We start from the raw sequence: 21,542 nt of genomic DNA on the forward strand, positions 1-21,542 counted from the left end.
GTAACGGAGCTTTACTCAGCTGCAGTTGTTTAAGTACCTATGAAGGGGAAAGGGTCGGACCATCATCAAGTGCGCCATCGTGTTAAGTCAGGCCTTTCCTTGTGGTTCTATTAGTTAAGATGTTCTGTTGTACTGGTGCCTACTGGACGGGTGTCTACAAGTAAAAACAAGCCTGATTGCCAAATAGTATGTCGGTTTACATGATTTGCGTCATGCCAAACATGTATTTTTTGGAACTGATAAAAACAAAAAATTTTAAGGAATGCTGGGATTTTATTTTTGGGAAAATTTTAAGGAATACACTGAGGGAAGCACGTACTTACGAGATTTGCACAAGTTGAAGCACATACACTCATGAGGAGCCAGTTGCACAAACACCGTCAAACAGTGCAACCTAGAGCTGCTTGTCTAGATGTAAACAACACGCATATGAAATCAAAGCTACTCGGAAACGGTAGTATCCGTTTTTCCGTTTTTCGTGGAATCTTCGCAAGTCAAAATAATGACCAGAGTTCCGGGGATTTGATCATGTGTGTGGCCACAAATCTGTTGAGACTTGTTACGTTTGCTACATCTGCTTTTAAATTGGCCGCTTATGGACTTGGCAGATGAGTTTTACATGTGACAGGTGGGTTAGGCTTGTGTAATGAATGCATTATTTAGTAAATGTTTAAACCCATTGTGGTCATACCTCTAGATGATTACACCACGTCATTTGGACTGTGTACTATAATGTTGAAACAATCATGAGCAATTCCGTGCTTAAGAGATAAAAGGGGTACAAGAGGTCCTTATTGTACACGTACAAACATCCTTCACTTATAAAGAGGCGAAAGAGGCCTATCTGAGGCTATACAAATAAAGAAAAAACATCCTTCACTTATGATTGTATAAAATTACATATCTTGCTTGATAATATTAGGAAAATGGCTATTCAGTTTCTTCCACAAACTGTTACAAAAAGAAATATTCGATGCTCAATAACAATTTCTCATGCTAGACAGTATCAATAAAAAAGAGACAAATTATTCCTTTCGTTCCAGTTAGTGTAAGTATATGGAGATGATGAACAAGTTCTGCTACTTCCTCATAGATGGCGCTATTTCCAATATTGGCGTTATTTGTCTACAAATGATTCTTATTGCAATGTTATTGGATTTTAATTTCTCTAGGTTTCTGTATTGAGTTTCGTATTTCTATATTGATCGTACTTTTGCTTATCGACCTTATCACTTAGACAACTTCCGATTTTCTCTTATACATTGGGTCGAATTCAACTGTCATATTTCATGCCAACATTTACATATAATGCTGTGTATTCAAAATCGGACACTTCGAATTCGGTCGTTCTTCCTACTTTGAAGACTTTTTTCATTTACTTCCTATGATTTTCGCATAAATAAAGTGTATACTATTTTCTCATTTTCTCGGTGTTGAAGGGAGGTAGAAGAAGCCCACTGCAATGTGTTTATGCCGTTTTATAATTTTAAGGAATTGGTTTATGCACCACAAAGTACAAAAACCAAATGAATTCCGGTGTGAATTTTGAAAATGTGTGAGTGCCCAACACTGCACAATACTGCCATACATTTGCATTGGCAGAAAGGATACCTTAATGTATTATTTATATTTGTATATTGCTCATTCATATGAATTGTATGCAAAAAAAAAACATTTTTATTAAATTTTCTTATTGTATTTTTTAAACATAAATGCTCATTTTTGTGTTCAGCAATATCAACCTTTTTTTTGTTTTTTGTTTTATAAGAACTTTGAGCTCAACCGTATTATTATTGTTAAAGTTTCATCAACCAATCTCTTCTTGAAATTCACTACAATTGACAACCATAGAATTACAAAATGGTTTGAAACTATAATGAGTGTAGTGAGTTTTGTATAAGTGGGCCTACTATTGATGTGAAACGTTGTGGAAGATTAAAGATTTTGAGAACATCATACCTTTATTTTGATGAATGATGGGCAGGTCGAACCAGAACCTACCGGGTCAGAGCCATCCACATGCAATCCGGAGCGCTCCGGGTCGTAATTTTGATGTCAGTAGGTTCTGTAGGTTCAGCAAAGCATATGCAACTCTGACCTATGGGTGCAATGAGTTCAATAGGTTCATACAAGTTCAATAGGTGCAGTAGGTTTAACAAAGCATAAACGACTACGACCCGTGGGTGCAATGAGTTCGGTAGGTTCATACGAGTTTAACAGGTTCATACGAGTTTAATAGGTTCATACGAGTTCGGTAGGTTTATACGAGTTCCATAGGTTAATACGAGTTGAGTAGGATTAGTAGGCTTGGTCGCTTTTACCTACCAAACCTACTACACCTAATGAACTCGTATGAACCTGTCGAACTCGTATGATCGTGATCTCATTTGAACCCACCAAACTTATTAAACTCACTGCACTCGTATGAGCCTACCGAACTCGTTGCACCCACGGGTCGGAAACGATTCCGGTCAAGCTGCACCAGACTCCGGGTCGATCCGTTTGTTGAGTCGTATGACCCATCACTAATGTTGATATCTCACTTACCACTCATCACTAGTCTAATCATTGCAACTGGTTTCAATTTGAAGCATCTCAACTACTTCTGATGCCTCAATAGTGAGTGTAATCTTCCTTTGTAGAAGAACTTGTTAGGCCCAATTATTAAATTTTTAGAAAGGAGATGACGTAGAGAGGGCGGAAGATTTTACTCCCTGTAGTTCTGATCTTATGAAGTATGAGATGCATGAGCTGAAGCCGAAATTAAAAGACTCGATCCTTGTGGTCCTGACAGAACCAATGCTATCACTAAAAGACACCAGGAAGTCAGATATTCTTTAAATGTTTTAATCATCAGTGGACTTATCAACCCGTTCAAACGCTTTAGAAAGAAAACACAAGAAACACTTTCAACTTTTTGTATGATGTTGTATTATTTTGTACACCGCAAAGCGACCGCCCCACAGGTGAGACCGCCACGTTAGCGCTGCATTGGTTTACATACCGAAAACAAAATGAGGGGTGAGGGAAAGAACACACGCAGGTTCATAACAACAAAATCAAATAAATAGATTGCGGAGGAAGTGGGTCGATGGGGGATCATTGTATCAGCTTCGCAAAACAATAAAAGACCAAGTGTCTCACGCCAGACGTCATGCCCATCTTACCAGGCGTAGTGAGCGTGCGCATCCTCGTAGGTGGTGTGCGCAACCTGGACGGCCGGCGAGTAGGTCAGCGTCTTGGTGGCGGTAGCGACAACCGGGGCAGCATGGGCAGCATAGGTCTGGACGGCAGCCGGGGCAGCATAGGTGGTGTGGACGGCGGCCGGGGCAGCGTGGGCGTAGCTAGTGTGAACGGCCGGGGCGGCATAGGTCGTGTGGACGGCAGCCGGAGCGGCATGGGTGTAGGTGGTGTGGACGGCCGGGGCAGCAGCATAGGCAACCTGCTTGGCGAGGACGGGCTGGGCATAGGCGTACTTGGGCAGCTCGTTGGTGATGCGGGTGTCCGACTTGCGGACGCTCGAGAACGCGGTATCGACGGCCTTGGAGTAGTGGGAGATGGTTCCGTCGTGCGAGCGGATCGTGCTCTCATGGGTGGCACCGACGGCCGGGCTGGAGACGATGGTCTTGGCGACTGGGGCAGCAGCGTACACCTGAGGCGCGGCGTACACCTGCGGCGCGGCGTACGAGATGGTCTTGGCGACCGGGGCGGCGTAGGCCAGCTTGGCCGGGGCAGCCTGCGAGATGGTGCTGTAGCTCACCGACGATGCCGGCGAGTAGTGCGCCACCGGGGCGGCGTACTGGACGGCATGGCCAGCCTCCAGGTATCCGGCGCTAGCGACGGCCAACGAAGCCAGGAAAACGACGAACTGTACGAGGAGTAATCAGGACAAGCGAAAAGATTAGTACCCGCGGGAGTCAGGCAGGCTTTTGCTGCAGGACACTCACCTTGAATGCCATTTTGCTGAAGCGGTTTGTTGTTGGTTGTTGGGCGGGATACTCGAAGAAGTGTGTCTTGCTGCTGCTGCTGCTGTTGCTGCTGAAGACGCTGAGTGATCAATGATACAGTTTCGTACCACGGCCCGATTATTTATACAAAAACCCGTGCGTGCGCTCGCGCAACCGGGAAGCAACGCGAGGACGAATTTTGCGAACGCGATAATGGTGCACCACCCCTGGGGGGGGAGGACAGGGGTAAAGGCGACGGAAAACAAGGGGTAACAAAATGGCAAAGAAATGCAACACACACTGCTGCAGCAGCTGCTGCATTTCAACCCTTCTCGCACACAAAATCTGTGCCGCGGGTGTGGAATAAAAGCGCAAAAATAAAGCGACAAAAACCAACGCCGCGACGTCCATCGCCCAATTATACGTCAGGAAAGTGGCCACGGCCACCACTACTGTGTGTGTGTGTGTTTGTATGTGAGTGAGCGTACCGCCTTTGGTGATCGTGATCGGCAAGCGGACGAGCGGAAGCGCGTGTAGTAAGGTGAAGGTTTCGCGGTGGGCAAACGCTGCATGCAAGACTCCAGAGCCCTCCTCGCCGGGAAAAGGGAAGGGAAACCCAGCCAACAAAACCATAGCAACCCAACCCGTTTTCAAGGAAGGTTACCTTCGCCTTCACCATAATCCTTACCGGGTAGAGTAGGGCGATTCGATCGCTTCCAGGAGCTCGATCACACATCGCGGCGTGCGTAACGCGTGGACGCACGTTCTGGAAAAAGGAAGAGATTTGGCATTTTAAAGTGATGTTTTTCATTTTCACATATCGAGTTGTTGTTCGACGCCTTCACCTGAGATTGTGTCCTTTTTAAATAAAAAAATACCAGAAAGCATAAATAATTAAAGCTAAATAATCTTTTTGTTTACCAATCCCACCAAAGACAATTGCCAAAGGCTTCGAAATAAATTCGATAGAAATTGAACACATTCACCAAACTGCCCTGGTGGCTGGTTAATGCCATGCATGATGAATGTGTTCTCCTGATATGGGTAAATTAGTTGTTGTATTTTTTCCCCCCTAACTGTGGGAGAAAGGACACACACACACAATCTCTGCCGGGAGGGTTGCGAAAAGGTTATTACTTTTTGTTGTTGTGTCGTTGCTGTTAAATATTTGTCGATAAACGCGATATGTGCTGCTGCTCCACTGCTCCCTCAACCAATGGAGTCAACGCAGCCTTGACATTTAACATTTCTTTCATAATGAGCTCTCTGCACTGCCCCGTTCTATATTCTGCTTCTGCCGCTTGTTTGATACGTTCTCTCACGCTTCGTTAAGAAAAAAAGGGTTCAGTTCTGGGATATGTTTTTTGTTTGTTCCTGTTCTTTTTAAGCTGCCTGTTGTTGCTGCAATAGTGCAGAGTTAATTAGCGTGACAGCTGTTTTTCATAACATTATGTAATGCGCGGGAATGGTGTGCGGAGAGCAATCTTTTCTTTACTTTCAATTAATGCTTTCGGTTTGCCTCCAATTCGTCTTATCGCCTATTGGGTTTATCGTGGAGTCCTTTATTACAGATTTTAAAAGCATTTTTAGTTATTAGCGTCACTTTACCTATGCCAATCAATTAAAGAAATCATAAATTTGGACTGTTAAATATTAACCAATATAGTAACCTTAGTGTTACCCTTCATCTTGGTATAGATTTTATTGTTTTGAGCTCGATTGTTCTACGTAAATTATTGGCAAAAACTTTGCTAAATCATTACTCACAAAGTATGCAATAAGAACCCCAAAATTTGTTCTATGAGCTTGAATTTATTCACTGAGCTAAGCTAAGTAAACAAAGCCTTACTAAGCTACTAAGCTCTGGTAAGCTTTTACCTCGAGAGTTTACCCGTGTAGAACTAGTAGTTATACACCACGCGTCAAGGCGAAAGTTTTCTGCATATAGTTTTGAAAAGATTTTATTCTCATCTACTTAACATATGTGCAAACTAATGAATTTGTGTTGTCTTTTATTTATAGGCTCTAAAATACGATGGTGACTGACGAACACTTATCAATAAATTAGGGTGATATTGAATTGTATCGTCGTATACACCAAACAAGCATTTCATTAACGTCTTCTTTTAGTTTTTTGGCTTTTTAAATGCGTTTCCTTCATCATATAAACGATCGAAGCAGTCATGCCTGTAATACTTGTGACATCAACGCATTTTTATCACGTAATCAAGGTGCCTAGATAGACTGCAGGTGGGTCCTAAGCCTTAGATTTTGGTAGCCATGGTAGATGACAATTTATATGCAGATTGATATGGAGATGCAGTAGATAGGGAGTATGGGTTGCTAAGGACTTTGTATGAGTTGCTAAGTAAATTTGGACTCCCTAGCTGTCAAATGAAAATTTGTCAAATTACACTGGACGGACAGACCACGTAATCGAATAAACAGTCCTTGCTAGATGGATATGGTTAGGATAGGAATCTAGCCATCGAATCATTCAAAAACCGACAGGCTTACCATTCGAACGCCACGTCTTTCATATATGCTATTATATAATGCAACTATTTCAACATTTTCGTACATGTCCTTTATATTTTACGAGCTATTCGGCAAAATATATAAAACAGAAGCAAGTCTTACAGGGCAGGGTATAAGAACAAGGTGATAAATTAGATTATAATCAAGATCCTTTCAGCAAACCTATTTCTCTTTTAATGCTTAAATGTCAAAGAAGCAATCGATTTGTACAATTTGAAGGAATGAGATTTCACGTAGAGAGCTATTCTAATGAATTTGACCTTTGCCGAATAATCTTCTTACAAAAAATTTAAAAAATTGCAATATGTATATTTGCAACGTCGTATTAACTGATTGGTTCTGCTACCTGATTAATCTAATGCAGATTCTACCTTACATACTTACTTATCCGGGCGCTACAACCGCTGTACGGTCTTCTTGGCCTGTTTCAGGAGTGTCCGAAATTGCTCACGGTCTCGGGCCTTCGTCTGCGAATTCGTTATCCCAGCCTTAATGGCATGGTGTTTTAAAACACTGTAATGCTTAGTATATTGATTTCGGTCTGGTGATACAGTCGTCAACTCGTACGACTTAACAACAAGCCCGTCATGAGTTCAAACCCCGAATGGACCGTGCCCTCTTACGTAAGACTGACTTGGAGGGTTATCCAAAAGTCACTGAAAGACAAGTCCATTAGTGGTATAGGCAGGCCTTGACCGACGACGGTTGTTGTGCCATAGAAGAAGAAAAATGCTTATTAGTAATGCCACAGTGTAATGTAGTAACGAAAAGATCGGTATTATTGAATCATCAAAGGTTTGAACACTCGACGTCCCTAATACAAAACCCTTGTGTTGACGTCTGTACTATGAACTAGGTTTCAGACTGGCTCTCTGTAAGGCTATAAAAGTGTTTGGTCCGAATGAAAGTTTATTTCAGTTGAAGCGCATTTCCCAATAAAGCCAGCAGCTTTTCTTTTTCGAGTAATTATTATTCTATTATTACGGTGTGAATTGGCTTTGACAAACCAACATTTCGAAATCGCAGCTCTTTTAATGAAAATGCGTAGCATTATTTTCGTATTAATTATGTTGCCCCTTTGCTACATACCCTAGAACCGCCCCTATGTGTCAATCAACCCACGAGAGTGAAACACTCCAAACCTTGGTAGATCCAATTATAATGAATCTACCACCGTGGTATGATTGCGCCCGCATAACAGAAATACGCTAAATTTCTCTTCCTTTCAACATCGATAATTGCCTACCTGCACTAATGGCGGGCGCGATACAGCAACAGTTCTACACAGCCTGCATCTTATCATTAAACTGAAGGACACAAACTCGAGAGTGAAGTAATCTTTGGGATGTCATCAAGCAAAATTCTGCACAGTATATGATTCAGTTTGTACGAGATTGTATTTCGACTCAACAAATGGTCACATTCGAGATGTTAGATGTACTCTCTCTGATGAAAGAGAGAGACTGAATACACGCATTGCTTGCAAAAACAGTGTAACAGCGCAACAATGCGACAGTGTACTTAACTGGTGGCGTTTTTTTTTTTGTTTTGTTTTGTTTGAATTAGTCTTGTGGTGCTAATAAATAGTTGCTTTGAGCGGTTGGTTGTTGTTGTTGTTCCTTCAGGATGTTTCGCTCAGACAGAACCTTCTTACCAGGCATAATGGGCATGGGCGTCCTCGTAGGTGGTGTGCGCAACCTGGACGGCCGGCGAGTAGGTCAGCGTCTTGGTGGAGGTGTGCACGGCCGGGGCAGCATGAGCGTAGGTCTGGACGGCAGCCGGGGCAGCATAGGTGGCATGGACGGCCGGGGCAGCATGAGCGTAGCTGGTGTGGACGGCCGGGGCAGCATAGGTGGTGTGGACAGCCGGAGCAGCATGAGCATAGGTCTGGACGGCCGGAGCAGCATAGGTGGCGTGAACGGCCGGGGCAGCGTGCGTGTAGCTGGTGTGGACGGCAGCCGGGGCAGCATGAGCGTAGGTCTGGTAGGCCGGAGCGGCATGGGCGTAGGTCACAGCCGGGGCAGCATGAGCGTAGCTAGTGTGGACGGCAGCCGGGGCAGCATAGGTGGTGTGGACGGCCGGGGCAGCAGCATAGGCAACCTGCTTGGCCAGGACGGGCTGGGCATAAGCGTACTTGGGCAGCTCGTTGGTGATGCGGGTGTCCGACTTGCGCACGCTCGAGTACGGCGTATCGACGGCCTTGGAGTAGTGGGAGATGGTGCTGTCGTGCGAGCGGATGGTGCTCTCATGGGTGGCACCGACGGCCGGGCTGGAGACGTACGTCTTCGTCACTGGAGCGGCTGCATAGACCTGCGGGGCAGCATAGACCTGCGGGGCAGCATAGACCTGCGGGGCAGCATACGACACGGTCTTGGCGACCGGGGCGGCGTAGGCCAGCTTGGCCGGGGCAGCCTGCGAGATGGTGCTGTAGCTGACGGCCGAAGCCGGCGAGTAGTGAGCGACCGGGGCGGCGTACTGGACGGCATGGTCAGCCTCCAGGTATCCAGCGCTAGCGACGGCCAGCGACGCCAGGAAAACGACGAACTGAGGGAAACGACACAATGGGGGAGAAAAGGGAGAGAGGTACGTTATTTCACTTGCAATTATAACACCGCGCACCAGCGATCCTTAAATCCACTAAAAGAGCCCACTAGATCACAAGACCCGCAAGATTCGCACGCCGTGCACAAACAACACTTCACAGAAAACGAAATCGCTCGTAGTCCTTCGTCCAGGACTAAAACACCACAACCACTGTGAGCTCCTACCTTGAATGCCATTATGCCCGTAAACTGGAGGTTTTGGTTCTGGTAAGATGTGTTACTGTCGATGAGCTTAGCACCTGAATGATACTGTTCCGTCCGCGGGCAGCAATATTTATATCGAAACAGTCCTCCCAACCTTTGCGCCTTTGCAGCTTTGGTTTGGTTTGATTGTTCGGTTCAAATGTCCAGCCCCCCCTGTATCGACCGACCGCACCCCCAGTTCGCCCCAGTTAAAGGGTGATAGCCGGGGAGAAGGAGTCTCGTGTGCTCTCGCGCGTACGTTCAAATGAGCTATTTCCACGAGAAAGTGTGCAGCGGTAGGGGTAAAAGACTGCGGCGACAACTTTGCTGCCGGCAGCAGCAGCAGCAGCAGCCAAAGAGCACCGCCGCAAGGAGTCAATCGAGCGTGTATGAAACGAGCCTCCTACTTTCGCTTTTTTTCGCGTACGGGCACAGCCCGACACTGGGTGAGAAAGGTGTTGGCCTCCTCCTTTCGGTGGTTGTGTGCTGCGAGCTCTGTGTATATGATAATAGCAATAATAAAAGCAACGAGTGACGAATCAATCGCAAAATTGCCAACTATTTGGTTCATGCAATAAGCGAGCCCGCACGCTGCGTTTGTCTGCCCGCCGAAGAAGCAATGGGGACGGAGTTTGGAATTTTGGGACATTCGCTTGGGTACCACGCGAATGTCATAAGGAAGTCAATGACAGGGGCGTGGGGCCTCTGTTAGAGTTAGGTAGAGGATGTAGAGGAGGTAAAGTGTGCAAACGGTCGACAAATTACGTCGCTCACATGTCGGCCATCGATCACTGCATCCTAACGGGCCGCGTAAATAACACTTCACGCGCCCTGATGGATAACGCTAATCTGTCCAAGAAGTTGTAGATGTCGTAGAGTGTGGTTTAGGACCCGAAATGTATGCTTCTGAATGAATTGATCTTATTTTGGAGTAGCAACACACACACACACAACAAAGTCAACACAGAATAGTAGGGGCAACACATGCAAAACTTTATACTGGAAAAGGGTATTGAGTTAATCGGTAACACTCATATCCTGCCCCATACAGTGTAGCTCGTAACCACCATTTCGGGTTTTACACAAAATACCGCTTGCCTCCTATAGGTTTCGGGGTCAACTGGTGGAGCTCGGTTTTTGATATGGTTATTGTTGTTTTGTTACCGCTGCTAGCCAAGTAAATGCTGGTTGGACTGTTGTTGTTAGTTTGGTTTGTCCACGTTACGTTACATTTAAGACTGCGGGCTAAAATTGGCATTAAAGCTTCCCGTGGTAACGAGATTGTATCCTAGAGCCGGTGATGAATTGGTTTAGCCAGTGTAAGATAAAGCAAACACGTTTTGAACATTAGCTTTATGTGAAATTTCTGATAATATCGAAAGAGATTTTATTTCTTGATTTTCAATATTATTATTATTTTTATTATTATTATTATTATTATTATTATAATTATTGTAATTATTATAATTTTTATTATTTTTATTATTATAATTTTTATTATTATTATTATTATTATTATTATTATTATTATTATTATTATTATTATTATTATTATTTTTATTATTATTATTATTATTATTATTTTTATTATTATTATTATTATTATTATTATTATTATTATTATTATTATTATTTTTATTATTATTATTATTATTATTATTATTAATATTATTAATATTAATATTATTATTATTATTATTATTATTATTATTATTTATTGTTTAATCTTATTATGTATTTTTGACGCATTAGTTTGTGTATAATGTTGCCTTCATCACTTCCTTCTTTTGCATATCAATCCTTGGAATTCAGTCATTTTTTCTATATTATTAATTCTAAAATGATGTCTTGGTGTTCTTGTTTTCGGCATTTTTTAGTACATTTCGTAAGCAGCTTACTTACATCGCTTTGAAAAGATTAAACTATTTTTGTTTTACTTAAAATTATTAAAATGCATTTATTTTATTCATAATTCAATAATTCATGTTTACAATTATTTATAGTGTTTTATAGCGACATGGTAAGATAATAATAGCTCTGTGTGCCTTGTTTACACCCCAGGCATCTGTTCAGATTTGTAATATTGTTGCGCTAGCCCGAAATTCTGAAAGTCTACTCTAAACTTATTTGTTTATTTGTTTATTTGTTTATTTGTAAATGTTAAGTGATTGGCCATCATTGGCCTTATCACTGATCTTATAAACTAAACTTATAATAACATAAAGCATCACGGTACAATGTAACATCAGCACAAAATAAATAACACAGAGTATCACAGCAAGAAAAACAGGTTAACTTAGGGAATTCCAGTCAAAAGAGTCATAATGTGCATTAAATCTAATAGCCATCGCAGTCAAAGGTTCATTATCGCTATATGCACGTCTAGTTTGGTCAACTCTTAGTAGCCTAAAGTTTCTTAAAATACGAGCAGGTACGTGGAAATTAACTCTAGCTAAAAGGTCCGGTGAATCTATCTCTCCTAGGATGATTTTTTTCATAAACAAGATTTGCGCATAAACAAGATTTGACCTTATAACTAAGGTGTTACATGTGACTAGATGAGATGGACGAAGGAGAAAAATAGTTAAAAGAAATAACATTGATATTGAAAGTAGGAAAGAAAATGACAAAAATAAAAAACTGTCAAATGAATGAATGAAAAAGAAAAACAAGGATGCTGAAGAAGGAAAAAGTTATGCTAGTAATATACAATAAGAATAGAAAAAAAAACATAATAAAACTGATCAAGAAGGAAAAATATAATAGAAGATAACCGAAAGAATTCGATAAACTTATATTATACAAATAAATCTTATAAATTATTAAACCATCAGAAACATGACACAAAAGCATCGTTAGGACCATAATTCAAGAAGAGTAACAAACCAGTATAATATCCAATTTGATTTTGTCAGAGTCATGCCAACATCGCTGAAACGAACTCTACCTTATAGTCAAGTACTCAATCATATTTCATTCAAATAATGTTACCCGCGTCGGTTCAATTTCCGAAGCAGTAGAATCATCTCATTCCCACACACATACGCACACAAGCCCCAAAAATCGGGCGTCGATTATGTAAGCGTCAAGATTTCGTACACACCCCCTAGTTCCAGAGAGCCGGTTCATGTTCCACAATACTGGTCCGGCGTGCGTACCGGCAGTGTGTCCCTGTAGTGTAACCTGCCGCTCCGTACGAGTACCAACCCGTTCGTGTACGCACCTCTGCGGCAGTTAAAACACACTTTGCACTACATATCAAGATCCTCGCAAGATCGTACGCAACCGAACGGCTTGGTGGTTTCTTCGCGGACCCGTTTCTTGAACAATTGTAGCAAAGCTGGCAGAAAACCAAAAAACCAGTTCCACCTTGTGGCCTTCATTTTGTTATTGTCGTTTTTTATTATGTGGGGCGTTTTGTTGCTGGGGCTGGAGCTGAAATAAAATAGTATCAACCACCGTTTCACCCTTTCACGCACGCAGTTCCTTTCAATCGGGCCGAACGCAATGTGGAGGTGCATTGGTTCATCTGGAAGTTGACTCATAATGGACACACGTGCCAGTGACGTAGCGTGCGTTTGGAGTTCCCCTTTCGAAATAGGAATTGACAAATAAATATGTATTGAGTAAAAAAAAAGTTCCAGATAACAATCGAGACCGTTTGTCGCCGGCAGCAAAAATCGTCACCAATGTCGACTATGTCGACTATTTTTTTTGAAAAAAAAAACGAATCGACTAGCTTATTACTAGCACCTTGTTGGACAGTCAATCACTTGCCGCTAATGGAGACATTTCTGTTTCGATTCGAAGCTATTCGACAGCAATAAACGATCACGCTAGATGCACAGCGTGAGAAAGCTATGCACACCGCTTTACGCAAACATTTGTAACTGCGCACGTGTAGGTCAGAGCCCGTCCCGATGCCACCGATCGAACGCCACCACTCAGATGGCTAAAGGAAGGTGGCCGGTTTGCGAAAAGAATGTCAATGCTAGCGAGAGCATTAACGTGTCGGAGACGCAGTGTCTCACACAAAGGTGGGCTTCGGACGTTTTCGGACGTTCCATACGTTCGGAACCTGATGGGTTCCTGAGTAACGACGCCTGAGCACAAACTGGGCGAATCTTTTCGTAGAAAAAAGGTCAACTCCTCCCTCACGCAATAAAACGCACGCAAACGGGACGGGTTAAAGACATGCTGGGACCCGGGAGGTCACCTGTTTTTTTAATTTATTACTGAGCGAATGTGTTTTTTGTTGGGCGTAAAACTACAGAAGGAGTGGGTTTGTATTTATTTTTATGTCTATTACTCACACACACACACCCTATTGATGTACGTGTTGATGCTCTTGGGTACAGGGAAGCTTTGGGGTGAAGGCTAGAATGGGTGTCTTTTGGACGGTAACGTGCAGAGGAGATAGAATCGCTGCACTGTACTGTGCGCTACCGTGAGTGGATAGGCTGCCGGTAGAGCTGGAACCGTAGCTTTGTGATTGAGAAACTTTGTTTGAGGATAAACCCTGGGAAGATGCTCCGTAGGACACGGTGGCTGCAGTGCTGCCACCATTTGCTTGCGTTGGTGGTGGAAGATACTCTCGTGGTGGTAGATATTCGCGAGTTGGACTAGATGTGGTTGGAGTATCCTTGGAGGAAGAAGATTGAGAAGAACCTGTCGCAATGGAAGAAGTGGCAGGCGCTTTCGGTGGCAGATACTGTTGACCATTGTTAGCTGCCACTTGTTGGTTTGCATAGCTGTGAGTAGTAGTGAAACTGTGCCCATGGTTTTTGGAAGCTTCCTGCCATCCTCCAGAATTTGAAATAGTCGTTTGTAGCTTTACTGCTGGAGCGATGTAGAAAGCAGACGGTTTTGCTGGAATCGTTGCCGCCTTGTATTGGTGCGATGTAGCATAGCCAGCCTTCGTTTCCTTCCAAGCCCCCTCAGTTTCTGCGTAGTTGGAGGAAGATGTAATGACCGTCGCTGGTTGGGACACGTGAAGAAGGCTGGAGTCTGTTTCAGGAACTCCATAGCTTCCTGATGGCTGTTGCTGGATAAGCTTTGGTGGAGCGACATCAACGAGCGTTTCAATAATAGGTGCCGGTTGAATATGTTCCTTGTAGGTGCCGAAAGATGCTGACTGCTGATTGCCATGCCCTTCGTAGGAAGTGGATCCGATCGTTAGACTTGCTTTAGGAGGAGTATAGATGATGCTGCTCGACTGTGGAGCGGTGTAGTGATGCGTTACAGTATGTCCGATTGTAGAACTAGGACCGTAAGAAGCAACTGGGACGTTCTGATGTTGTTGATATCCAGGTCCAGAATATCCCGAATGACTCCAGCTACCAGCATTGCTTACAGTCGCTCCTTGTACCTTCTGAGCTTGTTGATATCCAGTTCCTGAATATCCTGATTGACCCCAGATGCCATTTGAACTACTCACAGTCGCTCCTTGCACCTTCTGAGCTTGTTGATATCCAGCTCCTGAATATCCCGATTGATCCCAGACGCCAACGTTGCTCACAGAAGCTCCTTGAACCTTCTGAGCTTGTTGATATCCTGATTCAGCATGACCAGACTGACTCCAAATGCCAGCAATACCCGCAGTTGCTCCTTGTACCTTCTGAGCTTGTTGATATCCAGCTCCTGAATATCCCGACTGATTCCAGATCGAGTTAGAATTACTCACAGCCGCTCCTTGCACCTTCTGAGCTTGTTGATAGCCAACTCCCGAATATCCCGACTGACTCGAGATGCCATAAGCATTGCTCACAGTGGCAGATGGTACACCGTACGAAACAGTGGCATGGATCGGTGCAACAAGTTTGGTATGTTCCTTCAGCGTACAATCATGCACCGGGACAGGAGCGACATACTGATGGCTGGAAGCGTACTGCACCGGCACGGTGCTGTAGGTTAACGTCTTCGTGATCGGTGCCGCATAAACCGTACTAATTACTGGCTTCGCTTCATACCGAACGGGTGCGTGATCGGTCGAACCTTTTATTGGGTAGGCTGGGACGACTGCACCGGGGACCACCAGCTTGCTGCCTACGATGGGAGCGGACTTCAGGTCGAACGAGGTAAAGCTCGTTGCACCTTGATAGTGCTCGACGTAACCAGCGCTAGCTAACGCTAAAGACACGGCTAGTACTACAAACTGTAATGGAAAAATAGAAAAAAAATGAACATAAAATTGAGTCAAATGTCATGGGAAATAGGTTAAAATTTTGCGAACCACAGTTTAAAACTTACAAAACACTTCATGGTGGATGGATGGGTTTGCGCGATTTCGCTCACGCACCGTGTACCGTACGCGAATGTCGCCCTTCGCACGCAGGATCGCGGGTTATATACACCAATGCACCCGGGGGAAACGCATAAAAGGGATAAACAAAAACAGGGACACTGCCATCATCCCGTGTCCAATGATTGGTGCGCATTGTGTGAGGGCCAAACCAAAAAAATAAGGAGGAAAACCCCCGATGTTCTGCCCCTCCCAGCGAGAGAGAGCGCCAGAAACCAGTATTTCGGTTACATCCAATTTCCCTTCGCCGGAAGAAGAGCGACAGAGAAAGTGAGGCAGACGAAGGCAAAGGATGGCGACGATAAAATTACCACTATGTTTGTACGACCTGCCTCGCGCGTCCGTACGCCGATCAAGGACAGGCGTCCCATTGAGTGATTCGTGCCGTTGGCTGAAAATGTAAATTCAACCGCCTGATGAGTTGTCCCAATGTTGGGTCGGTGTAATATGCTGCTACATTTTATTCGATTGATGCTCTCGAAGTTGCCCATGCCGCGCGGCTCAAGTGGACGATCGTACCCGTCCGATCGTCGATCTTCGATTAATCACTCCATCCTGTCAATGTCAAGCGGCGCGCATTGGCGCGCTGGCGACACAGCACACTCCTCAACCCGTGTAGTGAGCAAGTAAGAAAAAACACTCGACTCTATAGCGACGATCAAAGCATGGTTAGAGCTTGATAGTGAAAAATTTCATTCATCAAACAACTACGCTACTGGTGCGTGCTTGTTGCCTGCGTGCTCCCGAAAACGGGGGTAATGAGTGGTGAACGGGCACAAACCGGTGAACTAAAACTCGCCGCCGGCTACTACCGCCGGTGGCCGCCGTGCGTGAATCGCATTGCGCCGTGCAAAACATCGCCGAAGGTTAAGGTTTCACACCGTAGCTGTTCAGCGACGCAGCGAGCCTAACCTTTCTCTAGCCCGGACAAACGCTCGCACAAACGAGCTGACCGGGCTGGTTAGCGGCAAGGTTACGGTGTGTGTGTGTGTGTGTGTGTATGTGTCTGTATTTTGCCACAGGAGATGCGAAATGAACGCGGGGAATATCCGTTTTGTTGGTGGAAGTGCTAATGCCTAATGAGTGAAATATACGTTGGAAGGCACTGAGGGTGGGGATGAGACGCGGACCCTTTTAAGGTCAGTTCAATCTGCAATCGGTGGTGGATGACATGAACACCTCCTTTTAATATATTGCGACCGTTTACGGAACGAAGGATATAAATCATTATCAATATCAGCTTGCTATGGGTTGTTCGATGATTATACGCTAAAGAACTTGTATTTTGTTTAGATTTTTTTTCTCTCTTTTATAATCGTTTGAATGTTTCCTTTTATGAAGAGTTTGACAAATAATGACTCAGTACGGTAATCTATTTTTGAGGTTCGTCGCTTACACCACCATGTCACTATTTGAGTCATTTGTTTTTCTTCTGTAAGAAAATCGATGGTATTTACTGGATTTGTTGTTGATATGAAGGCAACTGACATAGCAATAGAGTAAATATTTAACAAATATATTAAGTCCTGAATAGCTCAGAGACTACAAGACTCAGCCAAAGGAATCAGGAATCAGCCAAAAATATGCAAATATCGAGTTTCTTATTGAAAAGATTGTGAAATAGATTGTCAAAGTGGCAAACAGATGTTTGTCTGGTGAAATTTTAGAACAAAAAATTAGTAAACAAGATATGTATGTAAGTTGAAGTGGTCCGGTGATACAGTCGTCAATTATGTCAAAACTACAAGTTTATAGCTATAACATACAAATTATTTGAGCCACAATGGCGGAAAAATAACGCCTTAGCTGTATTGTTTAATTCTCTCTTAACGAGGACACTTTAAACTAAATGTGCAGATATTCTTATGGAGTGTTTTGTTTTATTGTTTTTGGATTCTCTCTTATCTAGGTGTCTCTGTAATATTTCAATTAATGGTTTGTGAAGTCAGGCAAATCATATTAGCGAGATAGAAATTTCATCATTCATCATCCGGGCTCTGTGTCTTCTTCTTCTTCTTCTATTTGGCGTAACGTCCTACGCGGACATGCCGGCCTTTAAAGGCTTTCAAGACTTAATTCATTACCACACGCAGCCGGACAGTCAAATCCTTTCTAGGGGGACGGTCCATTCTAGGCTTGAACCCATGACGGGCATGTTATTGAGTCGTTCGAGTTGACGACTGTACAATGGGACCGCCCGGACTCTGTATGCAATAGACAATTACGTTCCGCCATATTCGATTCATCATTTATGTACAAAGATGTTCTCAAATCGTGTTCTTTTCTATTTTTGCTTTTTGAAATAGGTTTTATTTTACTTTTAATAAGTATAGTATCAAATAGTTCTTAACATTTCTTGACAAAATATTTCAACTTTAGCCAAAAAATCCAATACTTCAAAAGCTCAGGTGACCGAGCCTGCCATTAATAGGCGTTGGTTTACATTCTTTTCAGGTGGAAATAATCTAGGCTGAGCATGTGGTTGCTAGTTTAGATCTAGAGATCTAGTTTGGCGTGTGGTTTTGTATGAAATGTGCCATGATTTCAGCCACCAACTGTCAAACTCCATTTATAAAAGCTGGCTAGTATTGTAAAACCCCCCTTAAATCCCAGCAATTCTCGAATCACAACTAAAGACTTGCTCATGCAAAACGATTGACATAAATAATAACACCGCTGAGGTTAATGTTAGTCTAAGAAGATCGTATGAGTTTCAATACACAAAATTGCGGTATCTTGTTTGCTATAAACGTACTCGAGCACTTTTTACTTATATGAATTCTACAGTTCTAGTTAAAAAAGTTATTTGAACAATATTGCACCATGGGATTTTGAGTAGTCATCCTAGTCAAATTGGAGTTTTTCCTACGTGTTTTCGAATATTCTTGAAGTTCTTGTGTCTTTTAAGGCTTCAATTTTACAAATTTGTTTGTAATACAAAGTTTTGTAATACTTGCAAAGGATTCCGACGTCTTAGATATGCATACATGTCTTCTTCATTGATCTTTACCTATACAAATGACATTACACTTGCTTTCGGATTAAAGTAACTATGCCCCACACAGCAGCTTCATTCACAATAATTTATGTATTTTCAACGAAACATTCAACATCGCCTTGCAAAAAGAAAAAAAGGTTCATTGTGCAGTTCCTGAGCAGGCGTTTCCTTTCCCGCGGGATACCGTTCGGCCGCATCCTTCTTACCAGGCGTAGTGGGCGGCGTTGTCGGCGTAGCTGACGTGCGACACATGAGCAGCCGGCGCAGCGTAGCTCACCGTCTTTGCAGCAACGACCGGGGCAGCATGAGCGTACACGGCGGGCTGATGATGGTACAGCGGCTGATGCTCAGCGACCAGGGTCTTGGTGTAGGTGGGCTGCGACACGTACTTGGTGTAAGCGGGCTGGGCCAGGAGCGTCTTCGTGTAGGTCGGCTCGGCAACGACGTGCTTGGTGTAGGTCGGCTCGGACACGAGCGTCTTGGTGACCGGGGCGTACGCGAGCGTCTTCGTGTACTCGACGTTCTTCACCAGCGCCGGGGCGGCCTGGTAGTGAACCTGCGGGGCAGCCTGGTAGTGGACCTGCGGTGCGGCATAGGACACCGTCTTGGCGGCAACGACCGGGGCGGCATGAGCGTACACATGGGCTGGCTCCTGTGCGTACACCGTCTTGGTGTAGGCGGGCTGGGCGACGACCGTCTTCAGGGCGGGCTCGTGCACGGCATAGGTCTTGGTGAGCGGAGCAGCGTAGTGGACCGCCGGCTCAGCATAGGTGACCTGCTTGGCGACGGCCACCTTCGGCGTTTCGTGGCGGGTGATCGAGCTGTAGCTCACGGCCGGAGCGGACGAGTAGTGTGCGACCGGGGCGGCAGCATAGGACAGATGGTGGTGCTCCGGTTCGACGTAACCGGCACTGGCGCAAGCCAGGGTAGCGAACAGAACAACAATCTACGATTAAGAAGAGAAGAACGGTTTACTGAGTCACATCTTTCACTAAACGACACAGTTTGGTAGTACACTCAGGATCACATCGAGAACTTTATTGCACAGAACACACATAACACCTCACTGGTAATGTCACACAAGTCTTGGATCCTTTCGATCACACACGCTGTGGTGTCTCAACCTTACCTTAAAAGCCATCTTGAGCGGTTTTGCTTGGTAGGTCTGCACTAAATCGAAGCTAGCGATGTAATGATACCTCTGGAAGCGTTTGGTCTAATATTTATATGAAAACACACACCGCTGCTCGGTGTTCACCGGCGCAGATCGAGCTAGTGCGCCCCGTTCGCCGCACCGAAGAAGCCCACCTCCGAAGCGCGCGAAGATGATGGGGGTGACCTTCTTCTTGAATGAATAATCGTAAAAAGCGACAACAAACTTCGTCCACAGCCGCACAGAACTATCACACACTTTGGCCGGCCGACGCGATCGCGCGATGGAAGGTTTTTGGGGGTAAATGTTTGGAGTTTCGAATTTTGGAGCCGCCTCCCTTCCCAGTCACACTGCTTCCTCCCTAGAAGGGGTAGCAAACCTGAGCGGGGATCTTCGATGGCAATTTCTCACCTACAAACGCGCGCGAAGAACTCGAGTGAAGCAGACCATTCGTTTGGTGGTGTTTTTGGAGGTTTTTTTTACTCAGGAGGTCTTCGTCTGGTATCGCCGAACAGTTTTCTCAACCACAGCTCGGTTACGGCCATTACTGTTTCTACAGTGTTTTTGCTCGCTGTGTTTATTTTTGTCGCAAGCTTGTTAGCCGATTTTTATTGTCCATTTGGGGGTGAAGTTGCCGCAGGCTCATCGGGGGTTGCCTCGTGTTGCCTCTTGGCGGAATGGGAAATAGATTGATCCTTCACCATTGCGTGCGAGGGTGGCAAAGATCGTAGTAATCCGTGACGTCACGGTACGGTGGCAGATGAAATCGAAAGCATTGGCTGCAACAATCGCCACTGCAGTATGGTGTGCAGTGTCAAAGGTTAATTACCTAGCTTGGTTTGGTGGGTTCTGGTCTGGTAGCCGTACGATCACACCTATCATCTTGCGTTATTGTTTCCAATAGCGGACGAGGACGACGAGCACAATAAATCGCTTGAAGCTCCGATGGTTGAAGGGATTTTCACATAATTATAAGCCACCAAAAAAGATGCGTTGCCCCAAGGGTTTTTGTGCGGACAGGGGGAAGAATAATTTATTGAGGAAGTGATGCGACCTCTACGCGCTTTACGCGATGAAGATCTCGTGCTCATGTTTCTAATTGGATTTTGATATTGCTTTGTCTTCCCTTCCGACTCCAATCAACCGAAAAAATACCTTTAAATTCCTTTTCATGATGGCAATATTTTGCAACATGCGAACATTACACCATTTCTTTGCACGCTACCTACCACCACGGCGTGACGTAAGGGCTGCTGGTGTACATCAGATACAATTTGTTTTTTCGTGTCTGTTTTTTTTTCTTCTCCTGTCTTTGTGTCGTTAAGCCTCAAGGCCACACGCCGATGTACGCGGCCGTACCTTTCGCGCGCAGGTGACATATTGCCAGGCCGTGCCAAAAAAGGAGCTGCTGGATGCGACTCGATACGCAATTCGGGGTAGGAGGATAAACATCGTGGGACATGCAAACCCCAAACAGACTGATGCTACGTACATTGTGCTGCTGCTTGCTCTCTCGTACAATAAATTATGGTACTACCTTTTGTGTGGAGCTGAGGTTGATTGAATTTAAAGTGAAATTGAGTCGGAATTAGATTGAACGTGGGGAGGGACAGAGAATGAGAATTGTGCACAAATTCTTGATTTGTTTGTTACAATTTATCTTCTCAGGAGTTATAACTATAAGCTATATAGATTTGCGCGTTCTCAAGAATACAATTAATTATAATTTGTACAAAGTTGTATGGTCACGATTATGTTATCTTTCACATTTTATCTATATTTTTTGTGTTTGCTTTCTTTCCCAGTCATTTAAATTGAT

General features: G+C 44.2%; 2 protein-coding genes across 2 annotated transcripts; both read right to left on the reverse strand.

Annotated features, from left to right (window-relative positions):
- Window positions 1–3,081: 3,081 nt before the first annotated feature.
- LOC120958771 (larval/pupal cuticle protein H1C-like) lies at window positions 3,082–4,654 on the reverse strand. The gene is made up of 2 exons (XM_040381769.2): window positions 3,948–4,654; window positions 3,082–3,868 (listed from the first exon to the last, which is right to left on the reverse strand). The coding sequence occupies exons 1-2, from the start codon at window positions 3,957–3,959 to the stop codon at window positions 3,164–3,166; spliced, it is 717 nt and encodes a 238-aa protein (XP_040237703.1). The 5' UTR covers window positions 3,960–4,654; the 3' UTR covers window positions 3,082–3,163.
- Window positions 4,655–7,863: 3,209 nt separating this feature from the next.
- On the reverse strand, window positions 7,864–19,786 carry LOC120956234 (mucin-5AC-like). Its single transcript, XM_040377608.2, has 6 exons — window positions 19,700–19,786; window positions 18,777–19,516; window positions 15,521–15,593; window positions 13,718–15,425; window positions 9,254–9,402; window positions 7,864–9,029 (listed from the first exon to the last, which is right to left on the reverse strand). The coding sequence occupies exons 1-6, from the start codon at window positions 19,709–19,711 to the stop codon at window positions 8,136–8,138; spliced, it is 3,576 nt and encodes a 1,191-aa protein (XP_040233542.2). The 5' UTR covers window positions 19,712–19,786; the 3' UTR covers window positions 7,864–8,135.
- Window positions 19,787–21,542: the final 1,756 nt, after the last annotated feature.

Source organism: Anopheles coluzzii, chromosome 3, assembly GCF_943734685.1.
Source record: "Anopheles coluzzii chromosome 3, AcolN3, whole genome shotgun sequence".
Lineage (NCBI taxonomy): Eukaryota > Metazoa > Arthropoda > Insecta > Diptera > Culicidae > Anopheles > Anopheles coluzzii.

Coding starts and splice junctions, on each gene's coding strand:
- LOC120956234 (XM_040377608.2), bottom strand. Junction 15,594..18,776: donor AACGCCGCCCACTACGCCTG/GTAAGAAGGATG, acceptor CTGCGTGCGAAG/GGCGACATTCGCGTACGGTA. Junction 9,403..13,717: donor CGGCAGCCTATCCACTCACG/GTAGCGCACAGT, acceptor ACCAAACCAAAG/CTGCAAAGGCGCAAAGGTTG.